Raw genomic sequence first — 25,070 nt, 5'->3', positions numbered from 1 at the left:
AACGGGTCTTAATGTCTCTACCAACTTCAAGTGGCATATTTGTTACAGAACTCAGACAGTTTCACTCCTGAAATAGACAAATGGGTCGGCATAAGCCTGAGTTTCTGAACTTTGGGGGAAAATGACAGGTTCAAGGGGGAATATGTGGCAGGCGGTTCGGGAAGGCTGTACCTTCCTAGTACCTCAGCCAATGGGGAAAGGAAGAGGGCAACATGCGGCCGGGAGTTTAGGATAAAAGGAGGCTGCGCCCTCTGAACCCTTGAGAAAGATAACCCCGCAGGCGTGTGCCCCAGTGGACTCCCTCTATTCGAATAAAGTTGCTGAACTCCTCTGTCTCTTTTATGGACACTGGCTTTTCATATCGTGATTTTCCGCACATAGATATTTTAAGTTAATTTCAGACATAATGTACAGAAACATGCACTTAACAATGAATGCTGCTATAGAACCCATGCCTTAAGGGCTACATTTCAAATCCAGCAGTCGGCCTTTAAAAAAGACCTCCATAAAGAATAAGTTGTTTCAGTTTCTCCTATCAGTATTACTAAACTATTTTTGAAGTACAAGGACTATCGTGCTATCAGTATCCCCCTACATCTCTTTCCTAGCAGAAAACACTAGCAGTCCTCCTCAAGAAACAAGCAGCTTTTTGGCCCTAAATCAGTAGGTAAAAAGAGGGGTGGGGACAGAGGCATAGGACAAACCCCAAACCCACAGTTCCTTTTACAGTAGGAATCGCTTAGGCTCATCTCAAATCATAATTGCTCGGTTTTAAGGAAACCTTAAAGAAAACCCTACTAAAGCTTGACTGGTTTGTAAGAATAGGTTAGCTTCTTAAAAGACGCAGATCATTAAAAAGAAAAAACAAAACACATTCTCCAGTATATTGACTTGTGCAGCTTTTCCCCTGCTAAAATATTTTAAAAACACAAACCATATACGCAGTGTAGAAGTGCATAGAAAAAAAATCCTGCACCCATGTTTTTTCTTAATTTGCGTTTTTGTTTGACCCTTTTTTCTAGGTTGCTGATTTCTCCGTTTAATTTATGTTCAGCCATTCCCAAGGAAATGCCAATTCTACATGTATGTTTATTTACTGGGAAAAATGGCATACTCCTTTACCCTAGTCAAAAGCAGGTTTTAGGTGTTTTCTAGGGATTGATTATAGCTCTGCTAAGTAGGTCATCTCTTAGCTCCTTGCCCTCTCCTATTACATTGTAAGTGTAGCTCCTTATTATGACAGGAATTACCCCATATGGTTCAAAAATATGAGAAAAATAAAATGTTCAAGACACAAGCCCCGCAAAGTGAAATAATCCATTTACTCTGGATCAATCACATTGAGATCTACAAAGCTCTTTTGAATTTCTTTTTTTTTTGCTTTTATTTAGGAAGCGAAAATAAAACTTGTAAACTATAAATACAAATGCCAAGGTATTACATGAAATATCCAGGAGGTACTTTATTATTTTTTAATTTCTCACAAATACTTCCTATGGGATTCAAGAAACAGGGAAACCAAAGAAACTTAGTCTGTATACAATGAAAATCAAGTTAGATATTGCCAATTTGTCAATTCATAAAAGTTTCTGACAAAAATGAGAGCTCTGAAAAGTACAATTCATTCATTTCACCAACTGCTATTTTTAATGATATCTGCATGAAGCAAGCTGTGTAGAACCAGGTGTATTTAATCCACAACTCAGTGGCACCACAGTTTTAAAATATTTTTGTCACCTATATATATATACTGCAGAGGGTCAAAAACATGAAAAAAAGGTCAAATTTTACACAACGTTTGCATTAATATTTTTTTACTTTTTTTTCCCCAAATAGCAAAGCCAAGCCAGTTTTCACACTGTTTCTTTAATTTGCCAAAAACATGTAACTCCATCTATATCAAAGAAGCAGAAGAGCAAGCTTAACAGCAACTTTCATTTACGCATTTTCTTGTGGGGGGGGAAAAAGGGTGTATCCATTTTAGGTATTACCTTACATATATAAAAAAAATGTCCACCAATAATAGGTTTACTAAATTTATTTAAAAATTGTAAAATACATCTTAAAAAAGAACATTACATTCTGCACACTGCCCTCAAAGGATGCCAGAGACATGTGAACAACCAGTCCTTTCCCCCCCTTAAAAAAAAAAAATTAAAAAAATTACAGTGTACATAAAGCAGGGTGTTCACAATAGTTACAGGGGAAAAAAAAAACCATTACAATTTACCACCACTGAACAAAAATAAAATCCACTCTTTGCTGCTGTTTCAAAATTTCAGTGTTAGTCTTGTGCAACCTTTTCCTACCCCAAATATTTGTAATGAACTAAAACATTACATCTGGCGAAAAGCAGATTCCACTACACCTCAAATGCAGAACACCTATGAAGCAGAGGAATGTTGGCTATTTAAACAGAAGCAGATATTAAAAAAAAAAAAAAAAAAAAAGGTGCAGGACTCCTTCAGTTCTTCACTAGTCTTAGAAAAACTTTCCAGAATACTGCTTCACACTATAAAAAAGAAAAAATAATCTTGCATTAGAATCCTTCAACATCTGCATACTGCTTCACACTATAAAAGAAAAAGAAAAAAGCATGTATTAGAATGATTGACCATACATCTTGCATCAATATTTACAATGGCATTCTTAAAGATTAAACTACAAATCCCCAATACTATTTAAAGTAAATAATTTTAAAAGGTTAATGACTAATAATTATAGGCATATAATTATTTAAAGCACATTTAAATATTAGTAATCTAAAGCCAAACATTCAAGTAAACATTAAAAAATGCTATGATAGCCAACATGTTATTAAAGCAAAGCTAAGTAAACTACGTCCAAAACTGTTAATATTCAGAAGAAGAGAAAGTAATGCCAGCAAGGTGTGAAATGCTGCATAACAGCACCAATTGATTTCAACTTGTCCTGTAGAGGCATGGCCTGTGCCATATGGCAGACTGTGATTTGTTGTCGGTTATCTAAAAACAACAAAATCACTAGTCTTCCACACAGAACTAGACCAACATCCACTGAAATCTTCTATATTTTCTACAGGTTCTATATAATTAATTACAAGTAATTTTTTTGCAGCAATTTTCACCAGAGAAATGAGAGGACTGCTTGGCTAAGGTGTCTTCCATCAAGATTAGTTTTGAGGGAATTTTCATTTTCATTACAACAGAGAAAAAAGAATCAACGCAGACCTATCACTAGAGAAGTTAGGTTCAATAGTTACTTAAATCCTGTCTTCTAAAAACTATATTACAGAGACGAGCTTTAGAATGTAGTAGTAGGAAAGTCAGTTTAAAAATGACAGTAAGGACAGCATTAAGCTTCAACTTGCCTGTTCTGCAGTAAATACTGAGCATTTTGTATCTGGTCCTGTGTTCCTGTAATAGTTATTATTCGATCTTCTGAGCCTTCTAGTGGTTCATCGATTTTGATTGAAGCTCCAGACTCATGACGTATTTGTTTGATTCTCTGGCCTCCCTTTCCAATAATAGAACCTGCCAACTAGGGGAGAAAATAAAGCATTCATTTCTTGATATAACTTTCTCTGCACAGTACTGTTCAAGTAGCTTCCATCCATTTAGTTTTAAGAGTTACAATGGAAGCTTACTCTTTTACAGCCTCAAAGCAGTCACTGTAATGTATATTATATAAACACAGGTGGGATAAAGTTGGAAGAACCAAGTGTTTGTAAAAAGAAATTATGTAGACCATCTCTATTACTGAATATTAACAATTAAAAGATAGTTCAATGCAATCTCTAAAGTCAAGACAAAACAAACATCCTTAAGAATAAACTTTTGATGATTTAGAAACACTTGCTTTATATTAAAAGTACTTGACAAGCACCCCAAATACTTCTGATTTACTTACATAGCCTAAGAAAAGGCTGTGACTTTTTATTTATTTATTCAAACACAATTGGAAAGCAAGTCAGTTTCACTTACATCTTTGGGAATCGTTACTTGTGTTGTGATGATGGGTCCACCAAGATCTCCATATGAACCACGGCCCCCTGTGTAAGAATAGTCTGATTTAAACATATGCATCAAGCCTCTTACTGACTAAATGAAGTGCATGTCAAAGTTCTCTGTAAAAACTTACCATATCCAGAGCCACCCTCAAACTATAAGAAAAAGAGAGAGAAAAACATTAAATAGTAAAACCAGCTGTGATTCATTAACATGTTTTCATCTCAAGCATCATACTGTTAATTTTGAGCCTATTTTATGCAAAAATCCTAACCCACAACCTTAATTTAAGTGTCATTAAAGACAAAGTGGGGAAGAGGGCAGACCAGGAACAAGGGGTCAGGGGGAATATCCCACAAGACTCTTTTAGCTAGCTCTGTTAAAATCTCTAAGAATGTCATTAAGATCTGGCCATACCAATTTACCAAGCAACCTTATCAATTCAGTTGGTAAACAGCTCTTGATGCTGATCTACTCCTGACCTTTGAACTAAACTAGCATTCAAATCCAAAGATAAGAGTTCAGCCTTATTACTACTACCTATACAGCTCAGGAGAAATTAAAGTTTCAGTTTGGGACAAGACATTTACCTGGTAACTGTCAACCCTCCTACTCCATCTTGAGGAAAAACCAATTCAACTCTAATAACTTTATAACTTGTCTCTCCATTCAGACTATGCTACAATCCTTTGCATCTTAGAAGGGACAATTGCGACACTAATTACTACTGTTCTGCTAAAACTGTCATATAACAAATCCAAAACACTGTAATGCAGCACTCGTGACTGCTTTTATTTTTAGGACTGGTACTTGATATCAAGTGCTTAATTTGACCTAATGCCTTTTATATGCACACACACTCATTTTAATCTTCCTGTAGAAGCAGAAATAGATGTGCACACTTCTCTAGAATTCAACTGATAACACTGAAATACAGGAATCTGTGTGAACTACTTGTTTGCAGAAGTTGTAATGCAATAACTTTTTCCAAAACAAAAACCAAACACCTGTCGGGTTTTTAGAGCCACATCAAAATGGAAGCTATTCAGAAAAAGTTGTTCATCTGTTTCTAAGCAACCTGTGTTGTGCAATCACATTGCTTAGCAATACAGACCATAATACAATATAAAAAGAGCTTGTAGTGGAGTGCAAAATACAAAACAATGAAGGACACTGCTTAGAACTTAATTCAGAGACTGATCAGAGCTGCATATTCCACACATACTCTTCTACCTATTTCTGCTGATATTTTGCACAGGGAATCTATTTTTCAGGCTAACTTGTAATAAACAATCATTTTCTTGATCCTTTCTGCTACTTCTCCTCCCCAGACTACAAGACAGCAAATTAATTTGACAGCAGATGAGTAATTCTAACTGCAATGTTTATGTAAACTAGGAACTAACATTTAATATTTGGTGGCACTTTGCCATCTTCTACACAGCATAAACACTTGCTGATGCCCTTTGAACTTTCCTCCCTAAACCCTCTAAGAGTAAGAAGTTTGATAAACACAAATCAAATGGAATACTTTCAAATATATGGATAGGTAATGCACAAGTTTATCCAGAACTATAAGTAAAGAATTACTTTTAGCATTCCTCATTTGAAACAGGGGAAAGCACAACATGATGAAGTTAAAATAGAACATATTCCTAAATAGATGCACCTACAGGGTGCTGACAAAGCAAGAGTTACAGTGAAAGTTACAACTTAGAAACAGTAAAATAGGGTACAAAAAGAGACAATACAACAGAAAAGCTTCTCTTGGTTGTGCTGCTGCATGCTTCCATTGTGGAACATTAACTGCCTGTATAGGATTCACTGTTCAGGACATAAACTGCTAATAACCTGAGTTACAATGGCAGCTTTAGGGATTTTTCAAAGGTGCAAGCTGCTGCTAACCACATTCAATCTCAAAAAATTCCAGTTATCAATTTAAATTATTTTCCTCAAAAATAAACTATTAAGGTAGTCAAATAAAAGCATGAGCACACTCACCAACTCTGGTGGCTGCATGTCATCACAGGCATCTACATGACACTGCATCATCTTCCAGGGACAATGTAATAGAAGGAAAAGAGGAAATGAATCCAAATGAAGTCCGTGTTATGGAGGTTTATAGGTAACTTGGCAAACACACACACAGCAATATAGAGAAACATTTTTCTGCACTACTTAAACTACTATAAAGGCTCAAAAGTAAATAACATAGACCAGTTACAAGATTTACTCCCTTTTATTGCTAGGGAACTGTTACTGGTCACACTTCCTTTTTTCCTTGTTTCTGTGGTGTAAACAGATTTTCCTCTTACACAAAGGATGTCAGACAGTTAAGGGCAGAATAAAGCTTGAACAGTTGGTTGCTTGTTTTTTTTACCTCTAAGTACTAGAACTGTACTATATAGTAAAAGATGTTACTCTCAGATACCAAAACCTTCTACTTCTCTCATGCATAAAAACATAACAGGAAAGGCATTTAATAAAACAAGTAACTGTCATTGATATATCTATGTCACCAATGGGTCAAGCAGGAAGGACATAGCTTCTCATATTTTGTTAATTATTTTCCATATACCTCACATAGCCAACAGCTAAACTAATAATCTACTACTGCCTAATTATATTGGAAATCAAATTACTTTTTAAAAGTGTGATATATAGCATCTCTTTCCTTCAGTCTTCTATAACAAATGTTGGGGAAAAAAATCAACAAAATTATAAAAATACGATTTGTAGTATCCACTTCAAATTACTATTAAGGCAAAGGCCTTTACTGAGTTAAAACACAACATGACATGAATGGCACACTAAAAAAAGGACAACACCACTGATTAATTATTCTTTAAGGAACTAAGGGACACCTCCAAATCAACTGCCCTTGGCCTTTTGGGGGACTTCATCTTGCTGGATGTTAACTGGATCACCACACAGCTGGTACAACCAGGGCCAGAAGATTCCTAAAACACCTGGATGACATCATGGTACAGGTACTAGGGGAACCAACTAGGAAAGGTGCCTTCCTTGATTTGTTGCTCATTAACAGAAAGGAGCTCAAGAGTGAAGTGATAATTGGTGGCCATCTTGGCCACAGTGACCATGAAGCAATCAAATTTAAAATCTCTGGTGAAAAGAAAAAAAGTGCCAGCAAAACTTCGACCCTGGACATGAGGACAGCAGACTTCAAGCTTCTCAGTGAACAAGTAAGGTCCCCTGATAAAATGCTTTGGAAGGTGTTGGGGTCCATTAGTGCTGGCCACTTTTTAAGTACCACTTCCTAAGGGCACAGGCAATTCCCAAATGTCAGAAGTCAAGCAGGTGAGGCAGAAGGCCAGCTTGGCTGAGCAGGGATAATTTTCTGGAGCTAAGGCAAAAGAGGAAGGTATATGCCCAGTGGAAGCAAGGTCATGTGACATGGGAAGAATACAGAGATGCTGCTTGCCCCGGTAGGGAGAAAATTTGGGCAGCCAAAGCTCAACTGAAATTGAAGCTGCCAGAACTGTGGGGGACAATAAAGCTTTTAAAAATATATCAGTAGCAAAAAGGAGACCATAAATAACATTGGCCTGTTACAGGATAAGGATGGTTACCTCACAAACAGAGACAAAGCAAACATTTTTAATGCAGTCTTTGCCTCTGTCTTCAACTCAGAAGACAGACCAAGGAGGTCCCAATGCCCTGAGCTGGAGGACCATGACTGCAAGAATGATCAACTCCCAGTTGACCCTGAAGTTGAGCAGGATCTGCTGCTCCAGGTGGATCCCTATAAATCTACGGTGGCTGATGGGATTCATCCAAGAGTACCCAAAGAGCCGGCTAATGTCATTGTGAGACTTCCCTCAATGATTTGTGAACGATCTTGGGAATCTGGAGGTCCCAGCTAACTGGAAGCCGGAAAAGGTTGTCCCAATTTTCAAGAAGGATGACCATGGAAACTACAGGCCTGTCAGTCTCACTTCAGTGCCTGGTAAAGTTATGGAGATCATTCTGGGAGTTATTGAAAAACACCTGATAGATAATGACTGCATTGCAGTCATTGGTTACAGCCAGTACAGCTTCATGAGGTGAAGGACCTGCGTGACAAACTTGATTTCTTTTTATGACAAGGTAACCCACCTACTTGATCAAGGGAAGCCAGTTGATGTGATCATTTTGGATTTCAGTAAAGCTTTCAATACTGTCTCTCCCAAGATCCTTCTGGACAAAATGTCCAGCACACGTCTGAATAACCATGCCATGCAATGGGTGAGCAACTGGCTCACGGGTCAGGCACAAAGGCCAACAACACTAAAGTGGGAGGATCTATTGACTCTAAAAGCAGGGAGGCCCTGCAGAGAGACCTCGACAAATCAGAGGCCATCAACAACCATATCAAGTACAACAAGGGAAAGTGCTGGATTCTGCACCTGGGATGGGACAACCCTGGATGTACAGACTGGGGAAAGAGATGCTGGAAAGCAGTACCACATAAAGGGACCTGGAGGTCCTGCTTGATGGCAAGTTTAACATGAAGCAGCAGTGCCTTGGCAGCCAGGAGGGCCAACCATATCCTGGGGGGCATCACCAGGTCAAGGGAGGTGATTGTCCCGCTCTGCTCTGCACTGGGGTGGCTTCATCTCAAGTCCTGTGTGCAGTTTTGGGTGCCAGACTAGAAGATATTAAGCTATTAGAGAGTGTCCAAAGGCAGACTATGAAGATGGTGAAGGGCCTTGAGGGGAAGCCATAGGAGGAGCAGCTGAGGTCGTGGGAGAAGGGAAGAGTGAGGTGATACCTCATTGCAGTCCACATCTTCCTCAAAAGGGGAAGTGGAGGGGCAGCACTGATCTCTGGTGACCAGTGACAGGACCCGAGAAAACAGCACAAAGCTGTGTCAGGGGAGGATACCAGGAAGAGTTCTTCACCCAGAGGGTGGTTGGGCACTAGAAGCCAGGGCACTGGTCACGGCCCCAAGGCTGCCAGAGCTCAAGGAGCGTTTGGACAATGCTCTCAGGCACAGGGTGGGATTGTTGGGGTGTCCTGTGCAGAGCCAGGAGTTGGACTTGATGATCGTTGTGGGTCCCTTCCAACTCAGGATATTCTGTGATTCTATGAAAATATAAGTGCTCCTTTAAAAATGGTTCCTAAAATACTAGGTGCATACAATTTTCTTCTCTACAGATTAATTTGTGCTAGTTACTACTAGCAACCAATGCAAATGAAATGAAAACCAAATACAACATTGACTGGATAAGACAAAGTGATTAGTATGAATAAGAATTTATTGCCTTTTGCATGCAATTGAAAAATACACATGTAATACTAACTGATGGCAAATTCCTTGGCCCAGAAGAGCAAAATTTGAAATTTTGTTAATTTTAGTATTTATGTAGATGTGTCAAACATCTTTTTCTTCACTTTTTTTTAACATGCTCCTTAATATCAAACCTCTTTAAACATGAAGTATGTTTAATATTTTTTTAGAGTATGTACCTCTATTGAAGTGCTAATACAGACACATGTATATATATATACACATATATATAATGATTTAGCAGTAGGAATCATTTGAATGGGGAAAACCAGATGAGATGTTTGAACATACACTACAACAGACACTGATTTAGCTCTTGATTAACTTCAATTTAAAAATATTTTGATAGCATTAGGAATCGACCATTATAGAAAAAAAAAAAAAAAAAAAAAAAGGGGGGGAAGAGGGTGATTAAATAGCTTTATATGTACTTCTCCACCTTATTTTTTCCCTGGTATGTTTTTGTGCATTTGTATATCTAAAGCACCCATGGGGATGGGGGTGTTTAAAAAGTAATAGTGGAAATGCATTTGTGTTTTCTTGGCTATCAAAATAGCTGTCATGGTCCATAGGCATTTGATTTGGAGTACTTATAGCCTAAAATATATACCACTGTAAATAAGAGAAACAATGCATGTATGTTTTTTAGTAAAATGCTTCAGAATAAATTATATATATACACACAATTATTTTTTCCTCCCATCTTCAAATTTACAAGACTATCAGTCTTGTTACATCTCAGAAAATTCAAGTTTCACCATCCAGTCTTGATTCACCATCTTACAAGTCTGAACTTTCCCACTTTTAGAGAAAAGATCTGGCAGAAAATGAGGATTTCTGTAGATTCAACATCTCCAAGATGTTGGTCTGAAGAGACTATTCTTGCCTTTTAATGTATTTATGTAAAATGGCAGTCCTGCTCTCTGAAAGTTGCCTTTCCCATGCATTACTTCACAAACCACAATGATGTTGGTTTACTCTAAATGTTTTGTTACAGAATGGTTTCTATGTGAAATGCATATCAGCTCAAGACCTTATATTTCTGGCATGACACTGAGCTTTAGCCTCACAATCCATGGAAAGACTTCTCATGTGCTTATACAATTAAGGATACTGGGATTATGGCTAGCCAAAACTAGAAATTAAATACAATCTGTGTCAGAAAGCAGACCTCATTGTAGGCTATGAAACTCATGCATAAAGCAGCCAAAGCCATGAGCAGCTCCACTGTGAAGAGGAAATAGAATTGCTTTTCAGAACATGGAAAATGAGCAGAGATGACTCCTATTTATTTGTAGAAACTCATGTCAAGAAAGCCAAGGTCAACCTGATCAAAGTCAGATTAGAGTTCAAACAGATTTTTCTATTCTAAATGGAATGGAACAGAACTAGAACACACTATTGCCCAAGCTGAAGACTGTGCTCAACCACATACCCAAGGAAGGGCAGATTGCTCTGTTTATATGCCCTGACATTGGTTTTACCAGCTGCAAATAAGAAAACACAAAACCTGAGCTTTGAAAACATGAAAATACAAATAAGTGATCTTAGAGGTCTAGTTCATGACTCCTAGTTTCTTAAGATCCTGAGTAGCATAGACAACTTGCTGTTTTTTATGTTGTGGGTTTTTTTTATTGTGGGTTTGTTTACTTCTTTTTTGGGCGGGTGGGAGTGGTCTGTGGTTTTAATAATTTTAAATGCAAGTCTTTAGTTTCAATATTTCTGCTAGGCTTCTGGTGCCTCAATTTTGACATTCTTTCAATATGTACTTCCAGTATGTGTTACTGGAAGTAATTGCCTCTTCCTCCCAGGAGGCACCAATGTGTAAATCTCATTTAGGTAGCCCATTTCATAGCTCCTCTACTTTCTCTTCCATTCATTTAAAATAAAATAATCTCATCTAACCTGTCACCTTAAAGAATGTGCCAAACAGAGCCAGAGGAGGGGAAAAAAAAAAAAAAAAAAAAAGAAGAGATTGAGAGATTGTTAACCAGAGGTTTACCTCCCAGATACCTAGGATTTCTCTTCCCAGGAAAGAGGATACAATAAAGGATACAATAAACAACTACCATGAAGTCATATTTCAGAGTACAACATGGAAGAATATCTTTACGCATTTTTTAATTCTCCCCACCTCCCAACATGGTTGAAATGTATCTAATTTCATTTAAAGTTCATCTTAACAGTGGTCCTGGCTCCAAAACATTTGAAATTATAGTAGATTTTTTTTCAGACAAATCGGCATAAAGAACTGAATTAAAAAAGCAATTATCTGCCAGACCAACTAGAGCCCTTTAGAGATATTATCCATGTTCTCTTAAATTTTGTTAACATCTGTTGGAAAACATTGTTCTGACATGCTTTCTTAATCTGAAAAGCCTCCCAAATTCTATTTGTCATCCTGATTAAAAAGAGAGTCTACAAGATGGTCTGTGTAATAAAACCTGCAGGGACTGTGCTCTACCAACTTTCTATTCCATTGTTGATGGTAGGCAGGGAAAAACAACCAACCAAACAAAAAAAAAAAAAAAATCCCACAAACCAAAACCACACAGCAGATCACATCCCAAATACTCTTTACAACTCAAACAGTTGTATTCTTGGGGAGACCATTTGTATGGCCAAAACATTTTGGAGATATCAAAGTTTATCAGAAGCACGCGTGTTCCACACTTAAATATATGTATTCAAGAAGTTTCCTCAAAGTGCTAACTGTATTTACTAAACAAAACAAATTTTAACTCCTACCATTCCATCATAACGGTCTCCAGGTCTACCTCTTCGGTCATAAGACATAAGATCTCTAAAATGAGAAAAAGCAGCAGCACATGACTCATGTTATGAACTAGTTTATATATTCTAATTCAAGTTTTAACGATTTGCATACAATTATGAATTTCTAAATGCTTTAGCCTAGTTCTGAATGACACAGTTACAGAACTACTAGTCCTGATAATACTGCAGAAATAATTAAATTCAAATACTTTTCAAAATTTTCTGGTGCAATACACACTCAATCCTGCATAATCACTACCAACATTGAGTGTGAAACAAGTCCTGGAAACATGAGCACAATTCAGTAAATGTTACTCAACTTGTACAATGCATTTATGCAACAGCTTACCCGCCACGAGGAGGTGGTGGAGGAGGAAGAGGAAGATTACGAGCTCTGCTGCCACCTCTGCCACCACGGCCTGGTGGCGGTGGTGGAGGTCCTCTGCGAGGGCTCATATCATCATAATCTCTTCTTGATGGAGGCATAGGTCGTCCGCCACGACCAGGAGGCATTCGATCAAAGCCTCCTCTTCCACGCATGGGAAAGCCTACTGGACGTCCCCTTCTATCATCAAACATCATTGTGAAGCCACCATAGTCATATGTTTCATCATAGAAATTGGGATCATAAGGCTGGGCCCGTCCTTTAATTGGAGACTAAGACACACACAAAAACAAAACCACCACCCCTCCCACCAGTTAGCGCTGATACAACTATATTTCATTAAATTAATATATTAAATATATAAATATGAATTTATACATGCTGAATATGTTCTTTATTTCACAATACTCATAAGCAAGGCAGGGGTAGTGATATGCTTCCTGACAGCTTAACTATGATAGAGAAATTGCTGTTATTGATGGGTGGCACATACATTTGTTTCACTTGCTCCCCAATTTAAATTTTCTTATTTTACTGATATGTAAAGCATGACTAAGTCCCTTGGTACCAAAAATGTCTTCTCTCTCCAATAAGGTACACTCCAATTCTAGCAAGTAGGAATAACTTCAAAAGGTGCTAACAGTCCAACACTTATTTTGTTACTGGAGAAGAGGCACTGAATTAAAAATAGAAATAGAAAGATATAATTTTTCAGCCAAATCCTCCTGACTTTCACGAATACCAGTGAAAGAATAACTTTAAGAGACATTACCTCAGAGATAAGATCCAAGATAATCTTGATACATTCCACAACTCTATCAGGTTTTCCACCAATAAGCACCACTCTATCAGTGGAATGAGGACAACATTCTTGAAAGAGCTTAATGGTGGTTTGAGTGTTCTGTTGAATAGAAGAAAAGCAACCTCCAAAATCTTCAAATAGAAGTATTTTAAACAATTTTATAAACTTACTGAAAAAAAAATGGGTAAGACACACACTAAAACATTTTAAAAGAAACAATCAAACCAAATCATTAAACTTCTAGTCACTTTAAGTGAATGCTTGGCTTCTGAGTTTTTGCAACAAATTTAATCTTAAAATATTATATTTTTAAGACCTGCAGTGGCATCACTTTGTATGAAATGCTAGTGAAAAATTTAGATTTTTGAAATCTTTCAATTATGGCTCATCTACACGGTTATTTAATCAAATACAAGCAAAAGGACCACATATTCATTATGAGCTTACAGGTTATATAAGCCTTCATGTAATAAAAACATGCTTTGGATGCAAGAAAGCAATGCTGCTAGGATTATGTCTATTCATCTTGCCTTCCCCTCATTCCACACAAATAGTAGCTTATGCCTAAACTGACCTGGAATTGCCTTTGACAAAATGTGAGGAAAGGACAGAAAAGAACACTCTAGATTGATAGAGACCACTAGCTTTTTAAAACAAAACCTCATTCCTTCACAAAGGAAACTGTAGTCTTCAAGGTAGTGAAACTTAAAAAAAAGCAAAAACTAAACAAACAAAACCCTAAGAAAACCCCACCATACTTTTTTATAACAGTATTCAAACATCTATTAAATTATCATTAAAGAGTTTATGGAGATGCATCCACACTAAATAGTTTTCCATATTCAACACCACAGATATAGCCTATTCAGCAGTTCATTCTAGAAGGCGTGATGAACGGCATTTTAATTTTAAAAAGTATCCTTTATTTATAAAGATTACTGCTAATACACTTAAAAGCTTTATAAGTAGTTCTGGGCTCTATCACCAACAGCTACTTCATGTATGAAATATGTTCTTAATCATAGATCACAGATGAAGCTTACACTCACTGCTTATGAACACAAATACCTAATTTGTTTATAGAATAAAAGCAGAATCTGAAAAGAATAGGAAACAGTACCTCTCTGAGTTCTTTGATTTTAGCACCCTTGACACCAATAATTCCTCCTGCTAGACTTTGGTGAATTAGAAGTCTTAATTCACAGTCAAAGTCGCTACCTTTGTAGTGCTGGTACTGTAAGATGCATACAAGAATAAAATATTAGTCAGGGGAAAAAAAAAAATTGAAAAATCCAAATACTAATTTTGATTTTCTTTGTTAAGATTTTTCTCCAAACAGCATGGCATGACTTAATTTACTGCTGAACTGTAATATGGTATTTGCTACCCCCCCCCAAAAAAAAAAAAAAAAAAAAAATCACATATTTTAAAGTAATTTGCCTCAACACAAGGTGATGTCAAATTAGCTTTCTTTATTTCTTTTATTATTATTGCTGTTATATAGAATTTTAATATATCCAACAGTGCAACACACTTGATTACAAAGCAAAGGCAGAATGGAAATTATAATAGAGCTACTTCAAATTGGGAACTAGTAAGAAAACAGGTGGTTTGAAGGGGAGGAAGCTGTTCCAAATATTAATTTTTTAAGAAGAAATTTTCTCTGTCCCCTATAAAAAAAAATGCCAACACATACATTGAGAGCTATAGGTCTTCTTTCAAAAAAAGGCTGGGTTTAACTTTCTAATTTAATATATTAAAAATATGATGCAATCATCTAGAATTATCTTGTTTTAAAATCTAAATTTTTATCTCTGAAAAAGAAACAAACCTAAGAGACATACCTCTTCCAAAGTAGGGATAATCTTCTTCAAGATTTCTCCAATTGTCTCTGTATCTGCACTTATACTCAAGATACTGTTAGAGGCCGTAGCGTCAGAAAACAGAGAAGGTGGAAAGTAGCAGAAATAAGTTTAGTATTCATAATCATACACAAAATTCTAACAAGATTGACTACACAGAAGACCTTACAATTAATATTCCCCATTTAAAGTAAACTTGTTCACTGGATTTACAACACATGCATCTTTGTTTATATCCAATATATATGCATGATGAATACAAGAATTTAAGGATAGGTAGGTCTTGCAGAGAGAGCAAGAGAACTCACAAGAGCTTTTGGAAGGGCTCAGACAGATTAACCAGGCAAGAAATTGATCCAAAACTTAAAGTATGAGTGAATATTCACTTTCCCCACCACCACTAATTTAGTATACCCTTACCATTACATTGGGAAAACTAGCACACCTTTTTGTAGAAAAGGTGGGGATATGTAAGTAGTCAACATTATATCTGGAGTAAGCTTGAGACACCAGATAGAAATTAGATTGCTAATGGGCTCTGCAAGAAATGGAATATAAATACAAGGGGAAAAACCCCAAAACAAATCAAATACACAACCCCACAAACAAACAAAAACGTAACACAAATGAGAAGTGAACTAGAGTTAGTATTTCAGCAGAAATAATTATGAACGGACAATGCTGGGGGGAGAAAGGTGGGCCACAAAGACCAGAGCAAGAGACTCCTGAATCAATTTGATTTATAATACAGTAAATATACAACACTTGAAGCTGTGCTCTTTCCAATGAAATAAAATTAGTGGATTGTTTGGGTGGCCAACTCACGTAAAAGTTCAGTGACAAAAAGACTTAATGGGGAAAATAAGACAGAAAACTTTAAAAAAAAACAATACACGGTCTATAAGGGGATACTATTTATATCAAAGGCAGGTAATAAAAGACATTTCTCTCTTTCTAATCAGGCAGTGAGGCATAAACTGTTGGGACATACCGCTCGGGGCCACTGCTGTCTGGGACTGAAACACTTGCATTGTACTGCATTGGTCATTGGCGTTCGTGGATGTTGGCATTGGGCATGGGCATTCAATCAGAAGTTGTCAAGTATGGTACCCGTTTGGCAACAAGCACATTTTTGGGCATAGCCAACCAGGGTTTTCACATGGGCGTTCAGGGGCGGATGGGCCAACGTCATGGTGGGCAACGCAGGGGCAAGTCGATCCAGTACATGGGTAACGGAGATATATGGCCAAAAAACAAGGAGAGGGAAAAGGGGGAAAAGCAATAAATTTTAATTTAATACAAACTATACTTATTACTCTCAGTTAATGAAGCAAGTTTAAGTTGTTTTGAAGACTAACACAATAATGAATTGCTACATCAACTGTGGTTGAACAGTATGGATCTTCACAAGTTATGTTATCTGACTAAACTTCATTTTACTTTTAACAATGATGTTTCAGTAGCAGGCTGGCTCATGAATGTAGACACAAAAATTGTTGAGATTCATATTACTGAAACCTTGGGCAAGTTGGGAAAGTTAGTATTCCAGACCAGTTAAATTATCTGGAGTAAGGTGATGTGTTTATTTACTTAAAACAAACAAAACCACTAGCTGCCAAAGTTTGTTTGCATGATTCCTGACCATTTCAGTTTAATCCTCAATTCTAGTTGCTATAGTTTGTGACCTTAGATGGAACTGATTTTGCAATGATATATTAGCAAATATTGTGTTGAACACAGTCTTGCCTGAAAAAAATTGCCAAAATTGTAGCTGATGCTAAGTACAGGAGTGTAAACAAATGGAATTTAAGAAGCATTGCCAAGTTTTATAAATACATAACATTTACACTGAATGTGTGTCTAATCACAAGAGTCAACCCACATAAAATATGAATAGGTAAATAAGTAATGACCACTTAAAAATGCTTCCAGCTAAAATAAAATGTTTCTTTACTGTTCTATACCTGTATCTAAATCGTGCAACCTTAACTTCAATGTTTTTGTGCTTTATGTCCACACTGTTAAAATAAAAACAGATGGACCATTATGTTTTGGGGTTTTTATGAAAGGAAGTTCAAGAATCCTTTTATCGCTGGATTAAGCCAGCCACCAGTGATAGTTTTCAATAGCACTATAATGGATTCACACATATAGGAAATGGTATAGTTACAGGTTTTAAGTTTTGCCAACATTTCTAATTATAGATGTAAACTCATTTTAAGTGTGCAATTTAGAGGAACCCTGTTTGAAAGCAAAGAGGTTTAATATAAACCTCTCCTCCCACATAACTTGAGCTGGGCTTCAATTAAAACACAAATTGAAAAACCAAAGTTATCTTCTCCAACAATCATTATAAGTGGCTTATTGGATTATTGTTGTCTAGGTTTGAATTTCTCAATTTCTAGAAATGTATGCAATCAAGTTTTCAATGCAGTGCTCTGGAAGAATTGGTGTTAAATTAATTCAAATTCATGTATACTCACATCTGTACGAAGTGCCTTAATATTTTTGCCACCTTTTCCAATCACTGCTCCAGCATTCTGGAAAATAGTTTTCAGAAGTTACATTAGGCTAATACAGCACAGAGTATTTTTTTGAACCAAAGACTAACAATGTATCTGTTTCTGCATTACCTTGTGGGATGCATTTAAGGGTGGGGTGAGGCTTGTTTCCTTTTGAAAGGTTCAAATTAAATCAAAACAAACTGATGTGGTTTTAACATGGGGAAAAAAAAGTCAAAAAAAGGTCAATGCAGAGATAAAAATACTCAGCAATATTTTTTCAATTCCAAATTTAAGTTTCTAGGCAATTCCGCCTGTATTCTCATAGAATCATATGTGGACAAGCAGATGAATAAAAAAGTGGTTGGATGACTGGTAATAGTTAATGGATCTTATTGCACCTAGAGGCTGGTAAGAAGTAGGGTACCACAGAGGTCTATCCTGGGATCTGTCATGTTTAACATAGAATGGTTTGGGTTGGAAGGGACCTTAAAGATGATCTAGTTCCAACCCCCCCACCATGGGCAGGGATGTCACTCGCTAGATCAGGTTGCTCAGGGCCCCAACCATCTCATAGCTAGAATATGACTGAAAAAATAACTTATGGGATTCCATGCATGGTATGTAGGGCAACAACTTTGCTAGTTTATTTGATCACTTTTTTAATGTTTGCAAATTTCACTTTCCCACTCCAAACATTTGAGCAAATGCTACTTTTGATTGAAGCCTATGTAACTCAACTGACCACTCAGGTAGGTACAGTCTGAAGAATGCAAAACCAATATAAACAATTACTAATCTCCAGTTGCTAAAATTAACAGGAATAAACTCAAGATATTCAAGAGGGGAAATTGTAAAACTAATTTTTTACCAGGCTATTTCAAGAACTACATGCAAAATTATTGCTTTTACTATGCAGTTCATACATGATGCTAACAGCACTCCACATAACTTGACTATTCATTAGAAATGCCATGTAGAGTTAAGGTAACATTCCCCTACCCCAACACAAGACTGAGTTACTTCAGACAGCACAAACATCTGCAACAACTGGAAATACTAAAGGAGATTCATAAATAGCAGTTTTACTGTGACAATTTATACTAGCCAATGAAGCAATTGCAATCCACGAAACATTACTCCCTTATTTCCTACTGTTGATACATATAGATTTACTAAATCTGGAGAAATTACTAAAATCTTGAGGAAGTCCTCATCTTGCGTCTCATATTTAATTTACAATCATAAGCTGATCATTCTCTAAACTGCTTGCTTTCTAAAGATGAATACACAGTCATTACCCTGGAAACAATTATGGTCTATTCAAACATGAGAAGTGGCTTATAATTTCTGTCTTTATTTTTTCAATGAGTACATTTTTTTAAAATCAAAGAAGTCCCATAGATCATTAGACTCATCCTTGAAAAAAATTATTGAAGATTGCAATATACTTCACTATCATTCATGCACACTTACAAATATTCCTAATAAATTTTAAATAAAGCACAAGTTTTTTCTAAACATACACCACAACGTACACTGTCACCACTGTCTTAAGCAATGGTATAACCAGGAACATAGCAATACTAAAAAAGCATACTTTGCTTTGAAGCAAGATGCGCAATTCAACCATCTCATCCGTATTCCGAGACCTTTTGAAGGCCTGTTCTTCTTCCATATCTTCTGCAGGACGTTTGCCTGTAGACAGGTCCATAGGGGGGAAAACACAAATATATATTTAACTTTCTAAGTCACGATAAAACTGTATATCAAGTTATGCACTGTATTCCTAGTGAAGCATTCCCTCCCATTAGCCCAATGCTAACTTCTGACATCTACCCTGAGCATCTATATCACAGAAACAGGTTTCTACTTCATCAGTCTACATATCAATTAATAAGTGAAGACTCATTCAAATTTATAAACTACAGTTGAAATGAGAATTTTGCAAACTTAGTGAAAAAATAGCACTGTTTACAACAGTGCTGCATCATCTACTTAGTATTTCTTTTACAACTGGGAAAACCTTAAAGCACAAAAGACTAAAAGTAGTTTGTCCAATACTGAAATACTGGTGAAACAGTAGGAAAGCAGTATTTCAAATCACTTTAAAAAACTGGCCTGGATCAATAGTAATGCTCTAACTCTTCTTCACTAATTATGTCCAAGAGGTTTTTCATTTAGCTAATATTTAGAAATATTTCACATATATATACATTCCTTCAAACAAACAACTGCAATAAATAAAATACAGTAATAGATATGCCTAACAGTATCTTTGCGTGATCACATTGTTCATACAAGTACTGAGTATTTAGCTATCAAATAATTTCAAATCTTTACTTATAACTTTTAGCTACTTATACCATGACTAAAATACTCCCAAAGAAAACTTAAATATTCATGATACAAAAATCACATAAAACCACATGGGACATTTAAAAATTGAAAGATTAAATGAAGCATTTGATACAGTTAAAGCATTCCAAAATAGTTAGAAACACCAAGAATCAAAAAGTTTCCTTTCCCCAAAAATAAAATAGCCCTTTAAAAAATTTACCATTTGTCTCTGTGTTGGTAAAGGTCTCCTCCTGTTGTTCAGTCTCCATTACCTTTTATTCTTAGGAGTGAAGGTAAAACCTGTTGCAGAATAAAAAAGAGCTAATACATTATTTTGTGGGGGGAAAAGGCTAATTGTACATCATACTAATGGGAAAAGCAAGAAGAAATGCCTGCTTTTAGAACTTACCAGTTTGATATATACTTGCAGAGTTCAAAACTCAAGTGTTCTGGGCAGGATATCAAAACCCTACTGCTTCAGAAACCTATGAAAACAGCATAGATCAGACTCTGTTCACTTACAGGTCTAATTCTTGCTACAACTGAAAACGGGGCTTTGACCTGAGATTTTGCTGCAAAGCTTTTCTTTATAAATGAAAAAACAAGGCCAAACATATCATCAAGAGAAGAAATAATAATCAAGTACAAAAGCTTACAGATACACAATTACACTCTGAATTATTCCAACCTTGCTCATTTTCAAGCATTTGCTAGTTTTAAGCAATCACATTTATTGAAAATGATTTTCAGATATTTAAAGTGAATAATTATCTGGTTCCTTCTTTTAGGATGTTGTAGAACATATCTTGAATTTCCTTTTTAGGAGATGCTATGTTTCAATCTGCTAATTGTTTAGTTCTAAATTTAGACTAAACAATTTAGACAAAAAGTTATAAAATTAATGTTGGTAATTAGAATAAGTTTTCTATCAACTTACTAGCATGCCTTCCATTCAATATAACAGATGAACAAAACATTACACACAAGCCACACTTGAAAAAATTTGTTAAAAATAGCACACTGTAATGTATAACCTCTGCATACATGTATGAGGAATCTCAAAAACAGACAAACTTTTTTGATCTTGTGAAACAGGTACCTCTTACAAGATCTATTTTTGCTGAGTCCACGTGAGAATACTTGTAAAACAAATTAAAGTCCAGGCAGAAAAATTTTGCACCTTATTACAAAATTAATTTGTACAGATAACAGCCAAACAAAGAACGCTATTTTCCCTCCTTTGGATTTTATTGCTCAACTTTCATAGCCTGAACAAACAGTTGATACACATATCCACGAAGAAAAAGTGAGGTATGTTTAACTTTTTAAAGCATCCTTTTAATCATCCGTTAATTTGTAAGTTACCCTTTTTTTGCAGGCTAACAGCAAGCACTGCCGGTAGGCATGCACTCTTTTACAGTCACTGCTGAGACACCACCTTCCCAGCACATGCTAGTATTTCCAGGCCCCTAATTTGAGCTAATAGAAAAAGCGCCGCCTAAAGAATAGCCAAGTCTCAAAACAGACGCTGCTAGAACGCAGGGATGGGGGCGTGAAGAGAAATTTCACCAGGTTCAAATGGCTAACCCTTCCAGACCCTATTCAATTTATGACCCTCCCAAAAATTCTAGAGCTGCAGGGGGAAGTGCAATATACTGTTCAGGACAAGATGCTCTCGACTAGTTACTGTGCTCTTTTGTGCAAAACGAATTTGCAGGATTAAATTGACTAACACAACATTTTAAAAAACATCTAAAGAATAAAGCAGTCACGGACATGAGTAGAGGGCTGGGAGATGTCGGCGTGTCTCTATCCCGCTCCCTCCGGGACTAAGGGCCCTTCCCGCCTGGACGCCTCCCCTTCTTCCCTCCCGCAGCCCACGCGCCAGTCTGCTCGGGCTGATGTTCACCTTTACCCCTCACACAGTTTCTAAAACCAGCCAGCCGCCAAGCGCTCAAAATCCCAGCTCACTCCCTAGGAGGGGGAAAGGCGCCGTTACATAACCCCCAAAGTCTGAGACCCACCTCCGTGGTGGCGGGGACGAGCAGAAATGGCGGCCGCTGTAATAGCGCCTACACACTGCTAGGCGGAGCCGTGAGCCGACAAACCACCACCACGCGGTCACAAGGTTTCCCCCACTCTGACCAGGGAGACACAAAGGAGGCACTCACAAGAGGCCCTCACCCGAGCTCAAGCAGGGCCAACAGAGTGCAACAGCCCTGCCACGAGAACTCCGGCATGGCCCCTAAAAGCAGGCTCTGCTACAGAACGCTCCCAAATCGTTTTGGCACGGCTGCTTCCGCATAGGCCGCAGCAGAGAGTGCCCTCACTCGTCTTCCTCTCTGCCCACCATAATTCCCAAAAACTCACCCCATCCACAGTTACCCAAGGTAGGCGCCAGAAAGCGGTGGCGACCGCCCCCCCGGCCTTAGCACGCACCCGCTAGTCCGACCTGCCTCCACCACATCGCTCCTCCGGGAGCGGCACCAGTTGGGCCGCCGTGCTCGCACTAAGGCCACCGAAACGCGACGGCTGCCAGCAGAGACACGAATCATCCTTTTCGCCCTTCCCCTAGGGCAGATGGAGCCCCTTGGGTCCGCAGGTGGCGCAAAACCACTCTACATTAGCTAAGGAGGAGTCACTCCCGGCCCCCTCCTTCTCCACGCAGCAATCCCCAGACCTAACCAATTCCGCCGTCCCGCGCTCTCCCTGCGAGAGTCCAAGAAAATCCTGGAGCCCAGCGGCAACAGGCCTCCCGTGTTTTTGTGTCACACAACAGGGTCGGGAAGGGTGCGATCAACAGCTTAATTTCCTTCAACCCAGCTTAATCCATCCCCCCTATCCCACCCCCAATGCAAGCAACACCCCCTTCAAACCGCGCTTACCTGCACTCACCACGTACGGAAGAGAAAGGTAAGCAGCTCCTACTACCTACACACATCCACTAGCACTGCCAGATGACTGGCCCAACCACCTCCTCTCCTCCCCCCATGGGGGACCCGCTGCGACCCCGTTGGGTAAGGCAACTGCCCATCAGGGCAGGGATGGCCTCTAGTTCGCCCCGCCCTCCGTGTAGACCACGGCGAGACAGGCCTGAGTATCACGAGGAGTACTATCCACCCTGCACTGCCGCAGTGTGCCTAGGTTGTTTGTTTGTTTTACCTGCCTGACAGGAGCCACGAGAAGAGCGGCAAGAACAGTGGAGATAATAGAAGGCAGTAAAGGAGAGCGACCTCAGAGGTTTTTTGAGAAAATGGCGCCTGCGAAAACTCCGTCTTGTGCTTGTTCCCTAGCACTAGAGGAGGCGGGGCAGTGTTCTTGCGATGCTTAAAGCCGCGCGTGGCGCCACGCCTCCTATTGGCTGTTGAGTTGCGCGGCGTTTTTGGGGGTTGTGTACAGAGAGCAGGTGTATTTTCGTCTTCCTTCCCACCTACAACTCAGGTGATGGGAAGTGGGCTGCCCTGCTGGTTCTGCCCGCCCGCTCGTTCGGCACCGCTCCTGGCTCAGATAAGTGTATGGGGTGGCTCGGCTAAGGGTAGGGTGTGGGGGAAGGGGCTTGGGCTCTGGTCAGCCTGTTTGAGGAGTAGGGAGGTATGTGTCGTCCTTAATGTGACTCTGGTGGGACGGGCCATCTCGTCTTAGCATCCATCGCTGTCCACTGCAGCTTGTCGGTGTCCGCAGGGATGTGGGATGATAGCTGGCCTTACTGTCCCCGGGGGTCTTGGCACAGGGTAGCAGCACCAAGCGGGTGACAGGCTTAGGACTGCATGGACGACATGAGAAACTTATCGAAAATGGCGTGACATGCTAGAGATTAGACCAGTTGATGAGTAAACAAATGGGTTATTTCCTGTAACTGTACCATTTTTTCCAAGTGGTAGAGTTTTAGAGCAAACTTAAAAGCAGGATATTTTTTTCTTAGCTGCGGGTTATAATGTCAGAAGACAAAAATGTTGGTTTTTTACTCTTCTTACAGTAATTTTTCTTTGGTGTAATTCTGTAGGGAGGTTGAGTTCCTTGGTCATCCCCCTTTAGGGGATAAATAGGTTCTAAATGCAGTTATACAATTTAAGTGTGCATAGATGCTTCCAAAACTATCAAGAAGCTAGAGCTTATTAACCACTGATTTTCTTGAAACAATGACCACCAAAATTTGGTGCTATTGCAGCCAAATCCTGGACTGGGTCTCTAGATAACATTGATAGATCAGGCTAGCTTTCTGTTGTCAGTTCCAAAGCTTTAACATGATTAAAGTGTAAAAATCACCTCTATGATACAAATACAGACCCCAAGCAGTTTATATTGTAAATGAGGCTCCTCACTTGTGTTCTTAATAGCGCTAATGAGATGGGAGGATAATTTCCAATTCTGAAATGTAGATGTTTTATTTTAACTCTTAATAGAAAGCTCACATGCAGTAATGGGTTCAGGGGTATAAAGACAAAAATTTCTGGTGGCTCAGTTTATCTCAAGGTAGATTTTGCTGATGATGTTCTAACAAGTTTGATTGGATATTCACTGCCTGAAATGAATATGTTGAAAAAGATACCATTTCACATCCAAAGCTAAAGCATGGTTTAGAGAAATGTCAAAGATGACTGATAGGTCTCTGATGACTATAGAGTTGAATCCTTTTTCAGTCTAAAGCCACTGTATTAATTCTATAGGATGCAGATGCAAGGCATCTAGAAAAATTGAAGAATTGTTTGAATAAATAACATGCACAAACTTGTATTTCAGGCAAAATTTTCCCTGAAAGACTACTGAAAATTAAAATTTAAAGTTAAGTGGTATGCCTTTTTTCTCTCAAGCATTAGCGGAAAAGTGAGAGGAGATGTCTTAGCAGGTAGGAATTTATGAGTTTGTTTCTTATGGTGATAATATTGAAATAAACTTTTGAACTTTTTTGGCTTGATTTAAAATATTAATGTATCACTCTTATTCTGCAAAATCTTCTATCTTCTCAACTGGTGATCTGGGTTAAAAGACTGTCAGGAAACAGATAATAAAGAACAAATCAGGGCATTCTTATACTTTTTTCAAGGATGATTATTTACCTGATTTTTAAAAGGTAGCTATAGGACATGACCAGCCTTGTCTTAAAGTGGTTGAATACATTTAAACAATCA

The 25,070-nt window shown here is 38.0% G+C and overlaps 1 protein-coding gene across 8 annotated transcripts; it reads right to left on the bottom strand.

Moving 5' to 3' along the window:
• Positions 1–2,022: 2,022 nt before the first annotated feature.
• Positions 2,023–23,232, bottom strand: LOC309584554 (heterogeneous nuclear ribonucleoprotein K). 8 transcript variants are annotated; one of them, XM_082300605.1, is made up of 16 exons: positions 23,104–23,232; positions 20,351–20,426; positions 20,163–20,241; positions 19,202–19,312; positions 17,584–17,640; positions 16,092–16,135; positions 15,083–15,155; positions 14,359–14,472; positions 13,209–13,337; positions 12,401–12,708; positions 12,025–12,079; positions 5,988–6,038; positions 4,120–4,141; positions 3,963–4,045; positions 3,350–3,519; positions 2,023–2,573 (listed from the first exon to the last, which is right to left on the bottom strand). In XM_082300605.1, the coding sequence occupies exons 3-16, from the start codon at positions 20,208–20,210 to the stop codon at positions 2,540–2,542; spliced, it is 1,299 nt and encodes a 432-aa protein (XP_082156731.1). In that variant the 5' UTR covers positions 20,211–20,241; positions 20,351–20,426; positions 23,104–23,232; the 3' UTR covers positions 2,023–2,539. The 8 variants fall into 8 exon arrangements, with proteins under 8 accessions (XP_082156731.1, XP_082156733.1, XP_082156735.1 ...); XM_082300607.1 differs by lacking the exon at positions 23,104–23,232 and adding an exon at positions 22,827–22,889 and having other exon boundaries at positions 19,202–19,299; positions 20,162–20,241; XM_082300609.1 differs by lacking the exon at positions 23,104–23,232 and adding an exon at positions 22,827–22,889 and having other exon boundaries at positions 2,023–2,512; positions 19,202–19,299; positions 20,162–20,241.
• Between the last annotated feature and the right edge of the window lie 1,838 nt (positions 23,233–25,070).

This window comes from Coloeus monedula, assembly GCF_965178545.1.
Source record: "Coloeus monedula genome assembly, chromosome: W".
Classification (NCBI taxonomy): Eukaryota; Metazoa; Chordata; class Aves; order Passeriformes; family Corvidae; genus Coloeus; species Coloeus monedula.
This window is presented reverse-complemented; position numbering and strand designations above follow the sequence as displayed.

Bases quoted from the DNA above. Each gene is read 5' to 3' on its own strand.
- LOC309584554 (XM_082300605.1), bottom strand. From the start codon at position 20,210: ATGGAGACTGAACAACAGGAGGAGACCTTTACCAACACAGAGACAAAT. The intron at 4,142-5,987 runs GTGAGTGTGCTC...TTTTTCTTATAG, and splicing joins ACATGCAGCCACCAGAGTTG to TTTGAGGGTGGCTCTGGATA. The intron at 3,520-3,962 runs GTAAGTGAAACT...TTTCTCCCCTAG, and splicing joins AAGTAACGATTCCCAAAGAT to TTGGCAGGTTCTATTATTGG.